We start from the raw sequence: 17,977 nt of genomic DNA, 5'->3' as shown, positions 1-17,977 counted from the left end.
CAGATCTGTTAAAAAATGTAATTTGAAACTGATACACATGCTGAAAAATATCTCATATGTTTTAATTTGTATTTTTCTGACTCTGCTACTAGTGTGGATAAAAATCTTTTTACATAATTTTTAGCCGTTTCTTTTTCACTTTGTGAATGGCTGTTTCTCCATATCTTTGGACTGTTTTTTAATTGATTATTTTTCTAATTCTGTTGATTTGAACTCCTTTATATATAATGCTTTTATATTAAACTCATTTCTTACTGTTTTTTCATTGTTTGTCTTGAATATTCTAGGTTATGTCAGCAAATAATATTAGTGTTCGTGCTTCTTGTCCAGTATTTTTCTAGTGGGATTTTCCTTTAAGTTATAAAGGTTTTGTTCCCCTCTATGATCTTTATTTTTTTCCTGAAGACTACACTGGATCTTGTAATATATCTTTCATTGAATTTTTTTTTGAATAGATATATTTGTGTGTGTGTGTGTGTGTGTGTGTGTGTGTGTGTGTGTGTATCTGGCTGTATTTGAATTGATTGAACCCAGTGAAGACTTGAACATGGCTTGGTACAGCGGGTCCGCCAGTCCTGTTTATTAAATATGTTGTTGGTCTTTGTCCTCGTGCAATTCATATTTTCCTTTTCAGATCCTAAAAACATCTTGTTAACCTGCTTTGTGACTTATTTCAGAGTAATTGTTTCAGTAAAGTATTTTCTTATTTCCTTAAGTAAAGCTAGTTTCAGTCATTTCCGAGATTTTTTGAGAGGGACTTTTGATTATTGTATAATTACCATGATTACTGCTTTCTGCCAAACTTCACACAAAGGTAATATAATTATAGAAGATCATATTTAGTTTATGTATGTGTATTTTTTCAGGAATTCTAGCTTTTATTTCTCTTTCTTTAAGGATAGATTGTTTATAACTCCACTGAGTTTATATATATCCTAGAATAGCTTACAACGATGTTTTTTAAACTTTTGAGAGATCAATTTTTTAAAAAAAATTTATAGTCTGTCATGAGCCAGCACTTGTCTTAAAATGATGTAAATAATTTACTAAAAATATTAAATTAAGTAGACATAAAATTATTATTAAATTGCTATAAAAGTTTCTAAATCTTTAAATTTCTGTACTCGGTCTAGTAAAGGGCACAAAAATGTCACTGATCGGCACGCTGTAAATTGCACTTGGAGGAACACTGGTTTAAGTCTGGAGAGTTTAAGAAAGTCAAATAGGTATAAGATGCTTACTATTCACTGCATCCCTTCACACCCCATATTCATATGATCTGAAGCCCTCTTGACTTTGGGTTTTAAAATAATGAACTATGCCCTGGCCGGTTTTGCTCAGTGGTTAGAGCATCAGCCCACGGACCGGAGAGTCCCAGGTTCAGTTCCCGCTAAAGGCACGGACCTTGGTTGTGGTTTGTCCCTGGCCCTGGTTGGGGTCGTGTGAGTGGCAGCCACTCAATGTGTCTCTCTCACATCAATGTTTCTCTCTCTCTTCCTTCCTCTTACCCTCCTGCTCTGTCTCAAGATAAAATGCAAAAATGTCCCTGGGTGAGGATAAAAAAAATAAAAAAGATAAAATAATGAGCTATGAGGCTGAAAAAAACTGATGAAATTGATAATATCAATTTTGAATGCTCTCTTCGAAATGCCAATTATAAAAGATTAGCAAATCAGTCTAAGAATAATAGTGATCGTGACAACAGTAGTAATAGCTAACTACATATGTACCATGTGTCAGGTACTGTTCCAAATACTTTTTAATTATATAGTAACAGGTTTAATCCTCAACAACTGTATGACATAAACATAGGTACTAAAATGCTCTGCATTTTAAGATGAGGCCACAGTCATAGGACTTAGACTATTGCCTACTTTCTTTTTTCATTTCTTTCCTAACTTTATTAGTATTATCACTTCTACATGCAGTTTCAGATAGCTTCTTTTGTTATTTCCACACCCTCCAGCTGGACAGCCTTACTCACATAAGGTTTACATTAGATTAGCATCACTGGGTTTTGTAACAAAAGAAGTTTATATTTCTTGTTCTGTAATGATTGCTAAGGGAAGAATGGGGAATTGTCATCATGCTACCATTTTGAACCTGGAAGCCTTAGGATCTTTTTACTGTGTTTACCTACAGAATGATATGACAACTGTACGATTGCGATGGGGAGATATGCTTATGCCATTGCTCAAAAAATACAAACTGAATATCACATGGGGTGATCAAGATCTGTTGAATATCATATTTTTTCATAATCCAGGTAATCATTTAATTTCTTTAATTCTTTGCCTTTGTAAAAATATATACTATTTAGTCAAAATGAAGAAATGCATTTATTTGATTTTGGCTTATATTAATGATTAATCACTATTTATGTTAAAGACAGAATAAAACTTTTCTTGAGTATGGATTTAGTAGGAAGACATCTAAATGCCAAGCATATTTTTTACTATTTTAAATTTTACTCTGTAAGGGCTATATTTTTAAACCAGAAGTTTTGCAAATTGTAATTCTGTGGAATTAGGATTATTTGCTTAATTATTTTGTCTTTCCTCACATAGAAAGCCTTTTTGTTTTTTCGTGTCAATGGAATTATCGACCGGATCATTGTATATATGGAAGCAATTGCCAAGAAGCAGAAGAAGAAGGAATCTTTATTCTTCATGGGAACAGAGGTGTTTACCATGATGATAAGCAACCAGCATTTAGAGCTATTTATGAAGCACTGAGAAATGTAAGTTGTTTTTTTTTTTAAGTTTTTTTATGTGGAAATACTTGTAAGTTTACAGAGAATTTGCAAGAATTGTACAAAGAATTTCCATATCCTTTACTGTAGGATATGGATATGTTGTTAACATTTTACCTCATTTGCTTTTTCATTGGTTCTCTTTGTATACATATTTTTTTTCCTGAACCATTTGAATGAAAATTGAATTCATCATGTGCTTTTACCCCTAAAGACTTACGTGTGTTTTCACTAAGAACAAGGGCATTTTCTTAGTACCCACAAGACAGATGTCAAACTCAGAAAATTTAATACTGATACAACATTTTAATCTACCATATGTGGCTTGACTCTTCTTTGATCTAGAAAGCTTCTCAGACCTTTTTCATCTATTATGGCATTGACATATTGGTGGGGAATAGAGCCCCTTAACCCCTTATATTATTTGAATGTTCTTCATATTGGCTTGTCTGATGCTTCCTTATGATTAGGTTCAGGGTATGCCCTCCTGGTCAGAATACTATATAAGTGAAGCTGTGTCCTTCTCAGGGTAGCACATTCATAGTCACCTTTGTCTGCCTGCCTGTCATTGGTGATGTTGATTTTAATCATTCAGTTAAAATGTTGTTCAGTTTATCCACGGTATAATTATTTTTCCTCTTGTAAGCAGTTTATGGGGAGACTCCTTAAAATCATATAAATAGCCTAACATCAAAATGTCCATACTAAATGTAGTATCCATTGTTGGATCTTCTCAAACCAGTCTTTACTGTGGTAACTGTCCAGCTCTGGCACTCCTTCCACGAACAGCTTTGGCCCTCTGCACTCCCTGTCCCATGTATTGATCTATGCGTAATTAGTATGAAATCAGATTGTATTTTTCTGATGACTTGTAATGCGTTTTTTTTTCCCTTTTATTTAGGTTGTTCCAAATTTGGCCCTTGAGAGCCCCTTTTGGCTACCTCTTGTGCCCTTTTGATATATTCCTGTCATTATTTTGAGTATCTCATTATTTATCCCAAAAAATTATTCCAGATCCTCTTGATGTGATTTCCCTGCTGTAGCCCTGAAGTGAGCTGTCTGTCAAAGGAGCTCTGGTTCCTTTGATGGGCTCTGGGTGCTAGTTATGCTTATTGCTGCAAGAGTGTCTTCACTTCTTAGCCTTTTCAGTAACAGAGCTAGGAAATAAACACACACACACACTTATAATCATGAGCCCACACCAGTGCTTTCAGTTCATTCCCTCCTTTGCCTTTTCCTCCTCTGTGTTACTCTGTCCTATCTTCTACAGTTAGAATCCTGGCTCCTAACAGAAAACATCTCTTCATTTGCTTAATCCTATAATATATCTAAAATAATTTGAAAAATGCCATATTCATACTATTATCTCTGCATCCCTCTTCACAAAAAACAAACAAACAAACCCCAGCCTATTAAGGAGAGTTCAGGATTGTTTCCAGTCCTTTATCTTCCCCTCCCCTGCCCTCGGAAATTACTTGGATTAGTTATTTTATCCTCCCTTTCAGTGAGGTTATTCTATTCATTTCAATTACAGTTGAGTTCATTTGTTTCAGTGTGCTTTTAGTTTTAAGCTTTTCCCCCCATCCTTGTTGATTAACTTTAATTTGATATGTGGAATATTAATATACTTCAAAAAGTCAAACTATATAAGGGTTTAATCAGGACCATCTCTTTCACTCTCACCCCCACCCCATAGGTTACCACTTTCATTGCTTTCTGGTTTGTCCTTCCTGTATACATGAGTAAACATTGTACATGTTATAATTCCCCCATTTTTAAAAAATTAATTAATTTATTTTTTTAATTTTATTTTTGTTACAGATGTTTCTCCTTTTTTACCCCATTGACACTCTCGTCCCCATCCCCCCAACCCGGTCCCCAGCTTTGTTGTCCATGTCCATTGGTTATGCATACATGCATATAAGTTCTGTGGTTTATCTCTTCCCTCCCCCACCACCTTCTCTTCCGAGGTTCGTCAGTCTGTTCCTACTTTCACGTCTCTGGGTCTACCCTATTCCTCAGACTGTTATGTTTATTTTATTCCACAAATAAGTGAGATCATGTGGTATTTGTCTTTTTCTGCTTGGCTTGTCTCGCTTAGGATAGTAGTTTCCAGGTCCCTCCATGTCGTCTCAAAGGATAAGAGATCTTTCTTTCTTACAGCTGCATAGTACTCCATTGTGTATATGTACCACTGCTTTTTTATCCATTCGTGTACTGATGGACACTTGGGCTGTTTCCAGATCTTAGCTATTGTAAATAGTGCTGCTATGAATATGGGGGTACATATATTCTTTCTGATTGGTGTTTCAGGCTTCTTAGGGTATATTCCTAGAAGTGGGATCACTGGGTCAAATGGCAGTTCAATTTTTAATTTTTTGAGGTAACACCATATTGTTTTCCATAGTGGCTGCACCAGTCTGCATTCCCACCAGCAGTGTACTAGAGTCCCCTTTTCTCCACACCCTCACCAACACTTGTTGTTTGATGATTTGTTGATAGTGGCCATTCTGACAGGTATGAGGTGATACCGCATTGTTTTAATTTGCATCTCTCTGATGAGTAGTGATGTTGAGCATTTCTTCATATGTCTGTTGGCCATTTGTATGTCCTGTTTGGAAAGGTGTCTATTCAGCTCCTCTGCCCATTTTTTACTTGGATTCTTTTTCTTCCTTTTGTTGAGTTGTATGAGCACTCTATATATTTTGGAAATTCACCCCTTATCTGATGTATCATTGTCAGTGATGCTCTCCCATACAGTGGGTTGCCTTTTCATTTTGATGGTTGTTTCTTTTGCTGTATAGAAGCTTTTGAGTTTGATGTAGTCCCATGTGTTCATTTTTTCCTTTGTTTCTGTTGCCTTAGGTGATGTATCACTGAAAATTCTGCTGCGTATGATGTCTGGAATTTTGTTGCCTATATTTTTGTCTAGAATTTTTATGGATTCACGGGTCACATTTAAGTCTTTTATTCATTTTGAGTTAATTTTTGTGTGTGGTGTAAGTTGATGATCTAATTTCATTTTTTTTTACATGTAGCTGTCCAATTTTGCCCACACCATTTATTAAAGAGGCTGTCTTTACTCCATTATATGGTCTTGCCTTTTTTGTCAAATATTAATTGAGCATAATGTCTCGGGTCCATTTGTGGGTCATCTGTTCTGTTCCACTGGTCTATATGCCTGTTCTTGTGCCAGTACCAGGCTGTTTTGATTACGGTAGTTTTGTAGTATAATCTGTTATCTGGTATTGTGATCCCACCTACTTTGTCTTTCTTTTCCAAGATGGCTGTGGCTATTCGGGGTCTTTTTTGGTTTCATAGGAACTTTTGAAGTATTTATTCTAGTTCTGTGAAATATATCATTTGTATTTTGATGGGGATTGCATTGAATTTATAGATTACTTTGGGTAATATGGACATTTTAATGATGTTAATTCTTCCAGTCCATGAACAAGGTATGTGCTTCCAATTTTTTATATCTTCCTCTATTTCTTTTTTCAATGTTCTGTAGTTTTCTTCAAATAGGTCCAGTGGTTAAGTTTATTCCTGAGTATCTTAATTTTTTTTTTGCCATGATGGTACATGGGATTGTTTTTTCAGTTTCTCTTTCTGTGAGTTCATCATTGGTGTAGGAATGCCGTTGATTTCTTGACATTAATTTTGTATCCTGCTACTTTTCCAAATTCATTTATTAAGTCTAGTAGATTTTTGATGGAGTCTTTAGGGTTTTCTATGTATAATATCATGTCATCTGCAAATAATGACAGTGTCACTTCCTTTTTTCCAATTTGGATCCCTTTTATTTTTTCTTTCTGTCTGATTGCTGTGGCGAAGACTTCCAGTACTATGTTAAATAAGAGTGGCGAAAGTGGGTATTCCTGTCTTGTTCCTGTTCTTAAGGGAAATGCTTTTAGTTTCTGCCCATTGAGTATGATGTTGGCTATAGAGCTTTCATGTGTGTCCTTTATTATGTCGAGATATGATCCCTCTATTCCCACATTGCTGAGCATTTTTATCAGAAATGGATGCTAGATTTTGTCAAATGCTTTTTCAGCATCTATTGATTTGATCATATGGTTTTTATTCTTTGTTTTATTTATGTGGTGCATCACATTTATTGATTTGCGATTATTGTACCAGCCTTGCATCCCTGGGATGAATCCCACTTGGTCATGGTGAATAATTTTTTTGATGTATTACGGAATTTGATTTCCTAGTATTTTGTTCAGGATTCTAGCATCTGTGTTCATCAGGGATATTGGCATGTAGTTTTCTTTCTTTGTAGTGTCTTTTTCTGGTTTTGGAATTAGAATTATGCTGGCCTCATAAAATGAGTTTGGAAGTCTTCCTTCTTGAATTTTTTGAAATAGTTTGAGGAGAATGGGTGTTAGTTCTTTTTTGAATTTTTGGTAAAACTCCCCCATGAAGCCATCCAGGCCTGGGGTTTTGTTTACTGGGAGAGTCTTGATTATCTCTTCAATTTCCTTAGTTGTTACTGGTCTGTTCAAGTTTTCTATCTCTTCCCAGTCCAGTTTTGGGAGACTGTGTGTTTCTAGAAATTTGTCCATTTCTCTTAGGTTGTCGAATTTGTTGCCATATAAGTGTTCATAGTAGTTGTTAATGATCTTTTGTATACCTGTGGTGTCAGTTGTTACTTCTCCTCTTTCATTTAGAGTCTGTATTTCCTTGTTAATTTTTTGTCTAGTTATATCCGGTGATGTCAGCAGGGTGTTGAAGTCCCCTGCTATGATTGTATTGCTGTTGATTTCTCCTTTGAAGTTCTCCAAAAGATTTTTTTTTTTAATCCTCACCCGAGGACATTTTTCCATTTTTTGTTCAGATAGAGTGGGAGGGAGAGAGAGAGAGAGAGAGAGAGAAACATCAACGTGAAAGGGACACATTGAATAGTTGCTACCCGCACAACCCAACCAGGGCCGGGAACAAACTGCGACTGAGGCATGTGCTCTTAGTGGGAACTGAACCCACGCCTCTTGGGACTGCAGGCCAACGCTCTAACCGCTGAGCCAAACTGGCCAGGGCCAAAAGATTTTTAATATATGTTGGTGCTCCTATATTGGGTGCATATATGTTTACCAAGGTTATATCTTCCTGTTGGATAGATCCTTCCAATATTATGTAGTGGCCTTCTTTGTCTCTAGTTACGGCCTTCATTCTGAAATATATTTAATCAGATATGAGTATTGCTACCCCAGTTTTATTTTCCATTTTGTTTGCTTGGAAGATTTTGTTCCATCCCTTCACTTTCAACCTATGTGAGTCTTTTGTTGTGATGTGAGTCTCTTGTAAACAACATATAGATGAGTCATGCTTTCTTATCCAATCAGCTACTCTGTGTTTTTATCGGAGCATTCAGTCCATTTACATTTAAGGTGATTATTGATATGTACTTATTTATTGCCATTTTTGTTTAGTTTGGTTATATTTTTCTTCCTATTTCTTCTACTAATTACAGCAGTCCTTTTAACATTTCTTGCAGTGCTGGTTTGATGCTAATATATTCTCTTAGTCTTTTTTTGTCTGGAAAGCTCTTTATTTGACCTTCTATTTTGAATGATAGCCTTGCTGGGTAGAGTAGTCTTGGATTCAGATCCTTGTTTTTCTTGACCTTGGTTACTTCATGCCATTCCCTTCTGGCCTGTAGTGTTTCTGTTGAGAAGTCAGCTGAGAGCCTTATGGGGGTTCCTTTGTAGGTAACCTGTTGCTTATCTCTTGCTGCTTTTAGGATTCTCTCCTTGTCTTTAATTTGTGGCATTTTAATTACTATGTGTCTTAGAGTGGGTCTTTTTGGGTTCTTCTTACTTGGGGCTCTCTGTACTTTTTGAACTTGAATGCCTTCTTCCTTCACCAAATTAGGGAAGTTCTCTATCACTATTTCTTCGAATATGTTCTCTAATCCTTGCTCATTTTCTTCTTCTTTGGGGACTCCTATGATGCGAATATTAATACGTTTCCAGTTGTCCCATAGTTCTCTTAAGCTGTCTTCCTGTTTTTTAATTGTTTTTTCCTTTTGGTTTTCTGATTGGTTGATTTTTTTCTACCCTGTCTTTTAATTCACTGACCTGGTTCTCCGCTTCCTCTACTCTATTGTTTGGACCTTCCAATGTGTTCTTCATTTCTGATATATCATTCTTGATTTCTTCTTGGTGGTTTTTAATTTTCAGTTGGTTGATTTTCAACATTTCTATGTCTTTACTCATGGTACTCTTGTCCTTACACATGCTGTTGAGCTTCCTCAAGATCATGGCTCTGAATTTTAGCTCTGTTAACTTGTTTAACTGCTCCACATTTATCTCATCTTCGGTAGAGGTCTCTTGTTCTTTCATTTGGCTTTTCTTTCTTTGTTTCACCATTTTGGCTATCACAGTGGGCTTTGGAGCGTGCCAATTTTTCCCTGTGGGTGTTGGTGTTCTGCTGTTTGTGGCTCCCTCTCCTGGGTTTGAATGAGCGAGGGAGGAGCCTTTTTTTTTTTTTTTTTCCAAATCTTTATTGTTGGATGTAAAATGTATTACAGATGTTCCACATTTTTCCCCCATTGACCCCCTCCTCCCCACTCCCGCCCCCCTCCCACCTTTTCCCACACTATTGTCTGTGTCCATTGGTTATGCATATAAGTTCTTTGGTTTATTTCTTCCCACCCCCCCAACCCCTTTCCCTTTGAGGTTTGTCAGTCTAGCAATGAGTTTGTGCTTCTTAATCCCTTCACCTTTTTCACCCATTCCCCCAACCCCCTTCCCAACTGGCAACCAATAAAATGTTCTCTGTATCTATGAGAATGTTTCTGTTCTTCCTGTTCATTTTGTTTGTAGATTCCATTGTTGATAGATATGTATTCATTGCCATTTTGTTTGTTCATACATTTTATCTTTTTCTTCAAAAAGACCCTTCATCATTTCATATAATAACGGTTTGGTGGTGATGAACTCCTTTAACTTTTTCTTGTCTGGGAAAGTTTTTGTATGTCCATCGATTCTAAATGACAGCTTTGCAGGATAGAGTAATTTTGGTTGTAGGTTCTTGGTTTTCATCACTCTGAATATTTCTTGCCACTCCCTTCTGGCCTGCAAAGTTTCTTTTGAGAAATCAGCTGACAGCCTAATGGGTACTCCCTTGTAGGTAACTAGCTGCCTTTCTCTTGCTGCTTTTAAGATTCTCTCTTTGTCTTGAACCTTTTGCATTGTGATGATGATGTGTCTTGGTGTGGGCCTCTTGGGGTTCATCTTGTTTGGGACTCTCTGTGCTTCCTGGACTTGTATGTCTGTTTCCTTCACCAAGTTAGGCAAGTTTTCTGCCATTATTGTTTCAAACAGGTTTTCGATTTCTTGTTCTCTCTCTTCTCCTTCGGGCACCCCCAAGATGCGAATGTTGGCACGCTTGAAGTTATCCCAGAGGCTCCTTACTCTGTCCTCATTTTTTTGGATTCTTTTTTCTTTTTGCTTTTCTGATTGGGGATTTTTTGCTTCCTTATATTCCAAATCGATGGTTTGCTCCTTGGATCTACATACTCTATTATTGAAGCTGTGTAAATTATTCTTTATTTCAGTTAATGCCTCCTTTAATTCTAACTGTGTATCCATGATTTCTAACTGGTACTTTTTTATGCTCTTGAGGCCCTCCCTAAGTTCACTGAGGTTCTCACTAAGTTCATTGAGCATCCTTATAAGCAGTATTTTGAACTCAGTATCTGTTAGGTTGCTTATCTCCCTTTCGCTTAGTTCTTTTCTTGGGGTTTTATTCTGTTCTTTCATTTGGGACCTGTTTCTTTGTATCCTCATTTTGGCTGCCTCCCTGTGTTTGTTTCTGTGTATTACTTAATGAGAGGTATGGGGCTCGCTGAGACCCGGTGCTGCTCCTTTGAAAGAATTTAGGAAAAACCTGAAGCAGGATCCAAGACCCGCCAACCCTATGGTTAAGCAAGTGGCAACAGCTTGAAAGTTGTGTGGGGCGGGGCGGGGCCTCAGGGAGTGAGCAGGGCGGGGCTACCAGTGTGAGCCAGGTTGCTGGAGTCCCAGATATGGCTTCTGTCTGCCGCCCCCGGGAAGGGCTCACCAAAGGAACAAAGGCCTCTGACAGCACGTTTGTCCCCGAGGAAGCCCCCTCTCCAGCTCTCCCTCCACTGCCAAACAGCTCAGTTCTTCCCTGTGTGTCTCTGGTGCCCCTCGAGCTGCCTCCCCTCTGAGCTTAGAGGGAGAGAGTCCGATAAGTCCATGCGCGGGCCCTTTAAGGAGCTGCCTTGGGGCTCCAGCCACTTCAGCTTCCCTGAGCCTCAGTTCCCACTGGTTTTTCCAGCCAGAAGTTATGAGGACTTATCTTCCTGGCACTGGAACCCTGAACGGGACACCTGGTGTGGGACGGGGACCCATCAGTCCTCAGGAAGGACCTTCCCAGCCGCGGGATCCTCCTGATTTTTATCCACCGCGCTTGGGTGTGGGACCAGCCCGTCTCGCCGCTGCGCGCTCCGCCGCCGCCCCGGGAGGAGCCATTTTAAACACCACTGTTAAGTCTTACTTTCCTGGTTAGAATTGCTAGCCCAGGAATGGTTCAGTTATCCTCTAGCTTTTTGCCTGGAGGCTATCAGTAGCGGTTACTTGAAGAGCCTTGGCTTCTCAGTTGAATGAAAAACTCCCTCAGGTGTTCAGTGTAAGGGGATTTCCCAAGGGTGGGGCAGATGCTGGTTGTTAATGAGCCTCAATTTGCATCTCAATAGCCCACCTGGGTGGGGTTGATCTCTGAGGGAGGGGTGGCCACCTCTCCCCTGAGCCCTGGGAAGGAGTAGGATGGCCACTGTCCTGTGTGGCTGCAACTCAGCAAAATGACATGATATTGTACATAGGAAACCCTAAAGACGCCATCAAAAATCACAGCCAAAGCTGTGAACACCCTCCAAATCCCAAGTGTCCCCACACAGTTCTAGTCCAGTCCGCCCTCCCCCTGCCGGAGCCCAAGATGAGTGGCTGTGGCTATTTTAGTGTCTGTCCTGGCTCTGGACTGTGGAGCCACTTGGGAGTTTAACCTGAGGACGCTGCTCAAAGCTAAGACCACTGCTGTTTGTGGGCTCCCAGTCCCCATCTCTTGCTTCTGCAGTCCTACCAGGATTGAGTCAGTGTCCCTGGTTATATGATCCTCGCAGGCTGCTTTTCTGTTGCTTTTTCACAACGATTTGTCTTTATTTTAGTTGTAATTCCAGTTTGGTGCTGGGAGACAGTCTGTGTAGCTTCCATTCACTCTGCCGCCATTTTGGAATTCCTCTCTAATTCTCCTTTTCTTAAACAAAAGGTAGCATACTGTTTATATTTTTTTGCTCTTCGCCTAGGTTGTCCAATTTGTTGGCGTATAACTGTTCGTGGTATTTTTTAACAATCCTTTGTATTTTTGTGGTGTCAGCTGTTACTTCCCCTCTTTTTTCTGATTTTCTTTATTTGGATCCTCTCTGTTTGCTTCTTGGTGAGTCTGACCAGAGGTTCATTAATCTTGTTTATCTTTGCAAAGAAGCAGCTTTTTTCGCCACTCTTATTTAATGTAATACTGGAAGTCCTAGCCACAGCAATTAGACAAGAAGAAAAAATAAAAGGGATCTAAATCAGAAAGGAGGAAGTGAAACTCATTATTCGCAGATGACATGATATTGTACATAGGAAACCCTAAAGACGCCATCAAAAATCTACTCGATTTAATAAATGAATTTGGCAAAGTAGCAGGATACAAAATTAACATCCAGAAATTAATGGCATTCTTATACACCAGTAATGAACACTCAGGGAAACTAAAAAATCCAATCCCATTTACCATTGCAACAACAACCAAAAAAATACCTAGGGATATACTTAACCAAGGAGGTAAAAGGCCTGTTCTTAGAGAACTACAGGACATTTAAAAAAAGAAATAGAAGAAGATATAAAAACGTGGAAACATATACCATGTTTGTGGATTGGAAAATCAGCATCATTAAAATGTCCATACTACCTAAAACAATCTACAGATTCAATGCAATCCCTATTAAAGTACCAATAGTATATTTCACAGATCTAGAACAAATACTTCAAAAATTTATATGGAACCACAAGAGACCCTGAATAACCACAACAATCTTGAAAAAGAAGGACAAAGTGGGAGGATCACAATACCAGATATCAAGTTTTACTACAAAGCCATCGTAATCAAAATAGCCTGGTACTGGCACAAGAATAGGCATATAGATAAATGGAACAGAACAGAAAACCCAAATATTGACTCAAGACCATTTGCACAATTAATATTTAGCAAAGGAGGCAAGAGCATACAATGGAGACAAGACAGTCTCTTCAATAAATGGTGTTAGGAAAATTGGACAGATAAAAATGAAACTAGACCACCAACTTACACCATACACAAGAATAAACTCAAAGCGGATAAAAGACTTAAGTTTAACCTGTGAAACCATAAAAATCCTAGAAAAAATGTAGGCAGAAAAATCACAGACATCATACCTAGTTGAATTTTCACTGATACATTGCCTAGGGCGGGAGAAACAAAGGAAAAAATTAATAAATGGGACTATATCAAACTAAAAAGCTTCTACACAGCAAAAGAAACCAGCATATAAATGAAAAGGGAACCCATTCTCTGGGAAAACATATTTGCCAACCATACATCAGATAAGTGGTTAATATCCAGAATATAGAGAGCACTCATACAACTCAACAAAAGGAAGACAAACAATCCCATTAAAAAATGGGCAGAGGACCTGAATAAACACTTCTCTAAACAAGGCATAAAGATGACCAGGAAACATGAAAAAGTGCTCAACATGTCTAATCATCAGGGAGAGGCAAATTAAAATGACTATGAGTTATCACATCACACCTGCAAGAATGGCCACCATCAACAAATTCTCAAACAAGAAGTGCTGGTGAGGATGTGGAGAAAAGGATACTCTAGCACCCTGCTGGTGAGAATGCAGACTGGTGCAGCCACTGTGGAAAACAATATGGTGTTTCCTCACAAAATTAAAAATGGAACTGTCATTTGACCCAGTGATCCCACTTGTTGGAATATATCATAAGAAGCCTGAAACACCAGTCAGGAAGAATATATGCATTCCTATGTTCATAGCAGTGCTATTTACAATTGCTAAGATCGGGAAACAGCCCAAGTGTCCATTAGTAGATGAGTGGATAAAAAGCTGTGGTACATGTACACAATGGAATGCTATGGAACTGGAAGAGAGATCTCTAACTCTTTGAGACGACATAGAGGGACCTGGAGAATATTATGCTAAGTGAAATTAAGCCTGTCAGAGAAAGACAAATACCACATGACCTCATGTACTTGTGGAATATCATGAACAAAATAAGCTGATGATCAAAAGAGATCCAGAGACATGGAAGTAGGGAACAGACTGACAAACCTCAGAGGGATGGGATGTGGGAGGGCTGGGAAGAGATAAACCCAAGAACTTACATGCATATATACACAACCAATTGACACAGACTTTAGGTTGGGGAAAGCAGGAGGGGGGTGGAAGCGGAAAGGAGGGGATCAGTGAGGTGAAAAGGGGACATCTGAAATACTTTCAACAATAAAAAAATAAAAAAATAGTCCTGGCTGGTTTGGCTCAATGGTTAGAGGGTTGGCCCATGGACCAATGAGCCTCAGGTTCGGTTTCGGTCAAGGGAACATACCTCGGTTGTGGTTTGGTCTCTGGCCCTAGTCGGGGTCTTATGGGAGGCAACCAATCAGCGTGTCTCTCACATCGATTTCTCTCTTTCCCTTCCTCCCTCCCTCCCTCCCTCCCTCCCGCCCTCCCTCCCTCCCTTCCTGCCACTCTATCTGAAGATAAATGAAAAAATACCCTCAGATGAGGATTAAAAAAAAACAAAACAAAACAAAAATTAATATTTTAAGATGATTTCAGGCACTGAATTATTGATTTTTGTGTGTGTTTATTTTGGATCTGTGGTAAATCCATTTTTCAATTTAATGAAGTTAATCAGCCTTTTATGGTGCCTTTGGTTAGTGTTTTTATCTTCTCTTATCTATAATTCAGTGAAAGTGTTTTTAAAAGGTATTCAGACAAAGGTATTTATGCAAGTTTTAGACAGACACTTAGTCATAGCCATCGAATACAGTGAACAATATGAATTATAAAGGATGTGGATCGTTTTTAAATTGTAAATGCATGGCTATGTCTGCCAGCAAGTCAGTTTTTACAGTCCATACATATTTGTTAAATATTAGTTGTTGAGTGAATAAAAATATTAATATTAAAAATTGCAAATTCAAAATGGGAACAAAACATTTTATTGCTCTGTAAGGTATTTTCTGCTTAATGTATTTCATTCTGAATTATTATATTTCTTGGTATTTCTATGTTAACTTAGATTTACTTCACACTCTGCTTATATTTTGCATAGCTATCTCTGCAAGGGGATGTTGAGTGCATACCTCCTACCCTGCCTTCTTAGTTATGGGTGTACCCAGCATTTGCTGCATTGAACTGCCATTCTGCCATATTTTAAAAACATATTTTGTTCTTTGAAAATGCCTTGAATGATCTATTTATTCACTGCCTTGCATTTGAGTCTTATATACAAAGCATGACCTTCCTAAAAGTTTGTGTACTGGGTGTTGTGTCAGTGGTGAGGGGGAGGGTGTGATAAACTGTGACAGAGAGGCTCCAGGAAGAGCTGACCCTGGAACTGAGTTGTGAGGGTGAGTACCAGGCAGGGAAGGGCCGGTGAAGATGAGTCGGCACAGCAGGCAGTATGGAAAGAGCCTGCAGCCAGGGTAGGGCACATGTGGCCTCTGGGAAAGGGAACAGCTAGATGCAGGTTATATATGGCACACTGTGCGGGCACACTGCATTGTGTGAATGGCAGAATGCAGTGACATCGGGCTATGTTTATGTTGGTGGAAATTTTGGTAATTTATTATATTCTCCCTTAAAGGTCAAATTACTTGTGTTAAATGGTGGGCTAAAGGAACTCTAATTCATGAGATACTATTTTTATTTCAGGAAAATAGTCATCAAAAGACTATTTTTGATGAAAAAAAATTTTAAGCATAAACACTGAGATTTAAATCCCATGAAAATGAATGAACTGAGTCTGAAGCACTTCATATTCCTAGGAATTTTTGCATTCCTGCCACTGTGTGCCTCTGTCTCATTCTTTTTCAGTTCAGCCTTAACACTATCATCAGTGATTTGGGGCTTTTATTAGTTTCTCTCCAAGTTTTTGGTCGTCATCTCATAGCAGTCAGTATCTTTGGGTATTCTCTGCCCTTGAACTTGTAAGAACTCTTGCCTTGGCTTCGAATGCCCTGCCTCCATTATCCTTTCTGGGAAGAACTTTCCCTGACACCCCAGTGATTTACCATTACTTTCTCCCTCTAAAATGTGAGATTATAGTTCTACTTAATTCATTGAAAATATTTGTTGAGCATATGCTTTTGGTGACTTTATTTATTTATTTTTAATCAATTTTTATTGATTTTAGAGGGAGGGAAAGGGTGAGGGAGAGAGAGAGGGAGTGAAACATCAGTTGGTTGCCTCCTGTACACAACCTGACCAGGGACCAGGAATTGAGCGGGTGACCTTTCTGTGCATGAAATGATGCTCAACCAACTGAGTCACACCAGCCAAGGTGTTTTTTGTGAGACTTTAAATGGAGGTTGTCAATATTAAATTGATTGAAGAAGTTATTTGGAACTAATTACGTATTTATATATATATTTGTCTTTTTATTTTCTTCCTTTAGTGTTCTTTTGAAGATGACCACATCCGTTCCTTATTAAAACCTTTAGAACTGGAATTGCAAAAGACAGTGCATACATATTGTGGGAAAATTTACAAAATATTTATCAAACGGCTGGCAAAAAGCATACAAAACCGTTATGATAGACCAACAAAGGAAAGGTGATTCTTGGAGACCACTGTCAAATGAATTAAACCCACAAAATATTGGAGTATTTGTGTGAAGGAATTGTCTTGGATGAAGTGTTCAGGAAGGAATTACTCATCTTCAGAATAATTTTTTTTCCTGAAAAAGTTAAATAAGCAAAATATTCATTTAATGAAGAATAAATGTTTTAGACCCCAAGAAGAAGACATTTTTCATCTCTGATGTTTTGTAATGTTATTTGCTATCATTCCAGTATTGATGAAACTATTGAATTGTTATAGCCTACAGACTTTGGTTGACTCTTATTCTCAAGTAAGAATAGTAGGGTGTATGGATGGAGATGATGTACCTCATACACAGTGGGAACACTCAGACTGTGAGTATAGCAATAATTCTATGTCAGCACTAACCTCACTTTAAATGTGTGAGAAAAGCAGTGTTTACAGGAGCAGAAAAGATTCTGTTTCTAAAAAAATGTGATGTAACCATGACAATCTATGTGTGCCTTCATATATTTCATCTCTGTTTTAAAATCTTTGTGACAATCAAGTTGGAAATTATTTTTAGAGTACAAGTAAACTGCACGTTTAAAATTGAGCTGTATAAGAAAGAGTGAAAATTGTGGAGGTTTAGTCTATGTATATGCTTGTGAAATGTAGTATTTTCATTTGTCTATGTTAAACACTCTTGCCAAACTCAGATCTAAGATCGTTAAACAATATTTTGGAAATTTTTTTATTACTTTAAGTGAAAAATTTCAGCTTTACTGGGCATTCTGGAAGCAAAAAAAGAACTGATGATAATAAAATGAAAACCTAAATAGTATATACCTATATGATGGTGGAAAATGTGATGGACCAAAATGCATAAGCTATATACTTCTGTGAACAGTAATTTTAGTTACAATGGAGCAGGAAGAAGTGGTCATTTAACTTTTTTTTTCTACCTCAAAATAGTTTTACAAGATATTTTTGAAGAAGCAAATATATAGAACCTTACTTTAAACAACTTTCATTGATGGTCTGGATTAAGAACACCATTACCTCTGACTACAGAAAAGTAGTTTTGATTAGGTCGATGTGAATAGCTTCCCTTATTGAACATCATTTAAGACAAATTTAAGACAATTATTTTGTATCTTTTTCTTTTTAATTTTTATTTTATTTTCTTTCTTTTTAGAGAGAGGAAGGGAGAGGGAGAGAGAGAGATAGAAACATCGATGAGAGAGAACATCGATTGGCTGCCTCCTGCATGCCCCATTAATGGGGATCAGGCCCACAAACTGTGCATGTGCCCTGACTGGGAATCGAATCAGCGACCTCTTGGT

At 37.9% G+C, this 17,977-nt stretch overlaps 1 protein-coding gene across 2 annotated transcripts in view; it reads left to right on the top strand.

The window, feature by feature from the left end:
- Nucleotides 1-17,726, top strand: part of GXYLT1 (glucoside xylosyltransferase 1) — a 50,069-nt gene extending 32,343 nt beyond the window's left edge. Inside the window, exons 6-8 of one of the 2 annotated variants that reach the window (XM_036250666.1) lie at nt 2,143-2,266; nt 2,568-2,740; nt 16,507-17,726. In XM_036250666.1, the coding sequence (XP_036106559.1) occupies nt 2,143-2,266; nt 2,568-2,740; nt 16,507-16,668 (459 nt within the window). In that variant the 3' untranslated portion in view covers nt 16,669-17,726. The remainder of the gene's footprint in view (nt 1-2,142; nt 2,267-2,567; nt 2,741-16,506) is intronic. The other variant, XM_036250667.1, reaches the window with a different exon arrangement.
- The last annotated feature ends 251 nt before the right edge of the window (nt 17,727-17,977 follow it).

This window comes from Molossus molossus, unplaced genomic scaffold (genome assembly GCF_014108415.1).
Source record: "Molossus molossus isolate mMolMol1 unplaced genomic scaffold, mMolMol1.p scaffold_m16_p_10, whole genome shotgun sequence".
Classification (NCBI taxonomy): domain Eukaryota; kingdom Metazoa; phylum Chordata; class Mammalia; order Chiroptera; family Molossidae; genus Molossus; species Molossus molossus.
Note: the sequence above shows the minus strand (reverse complement) of the source record. Positions and strands in the feature narration are given on the sequence as shown.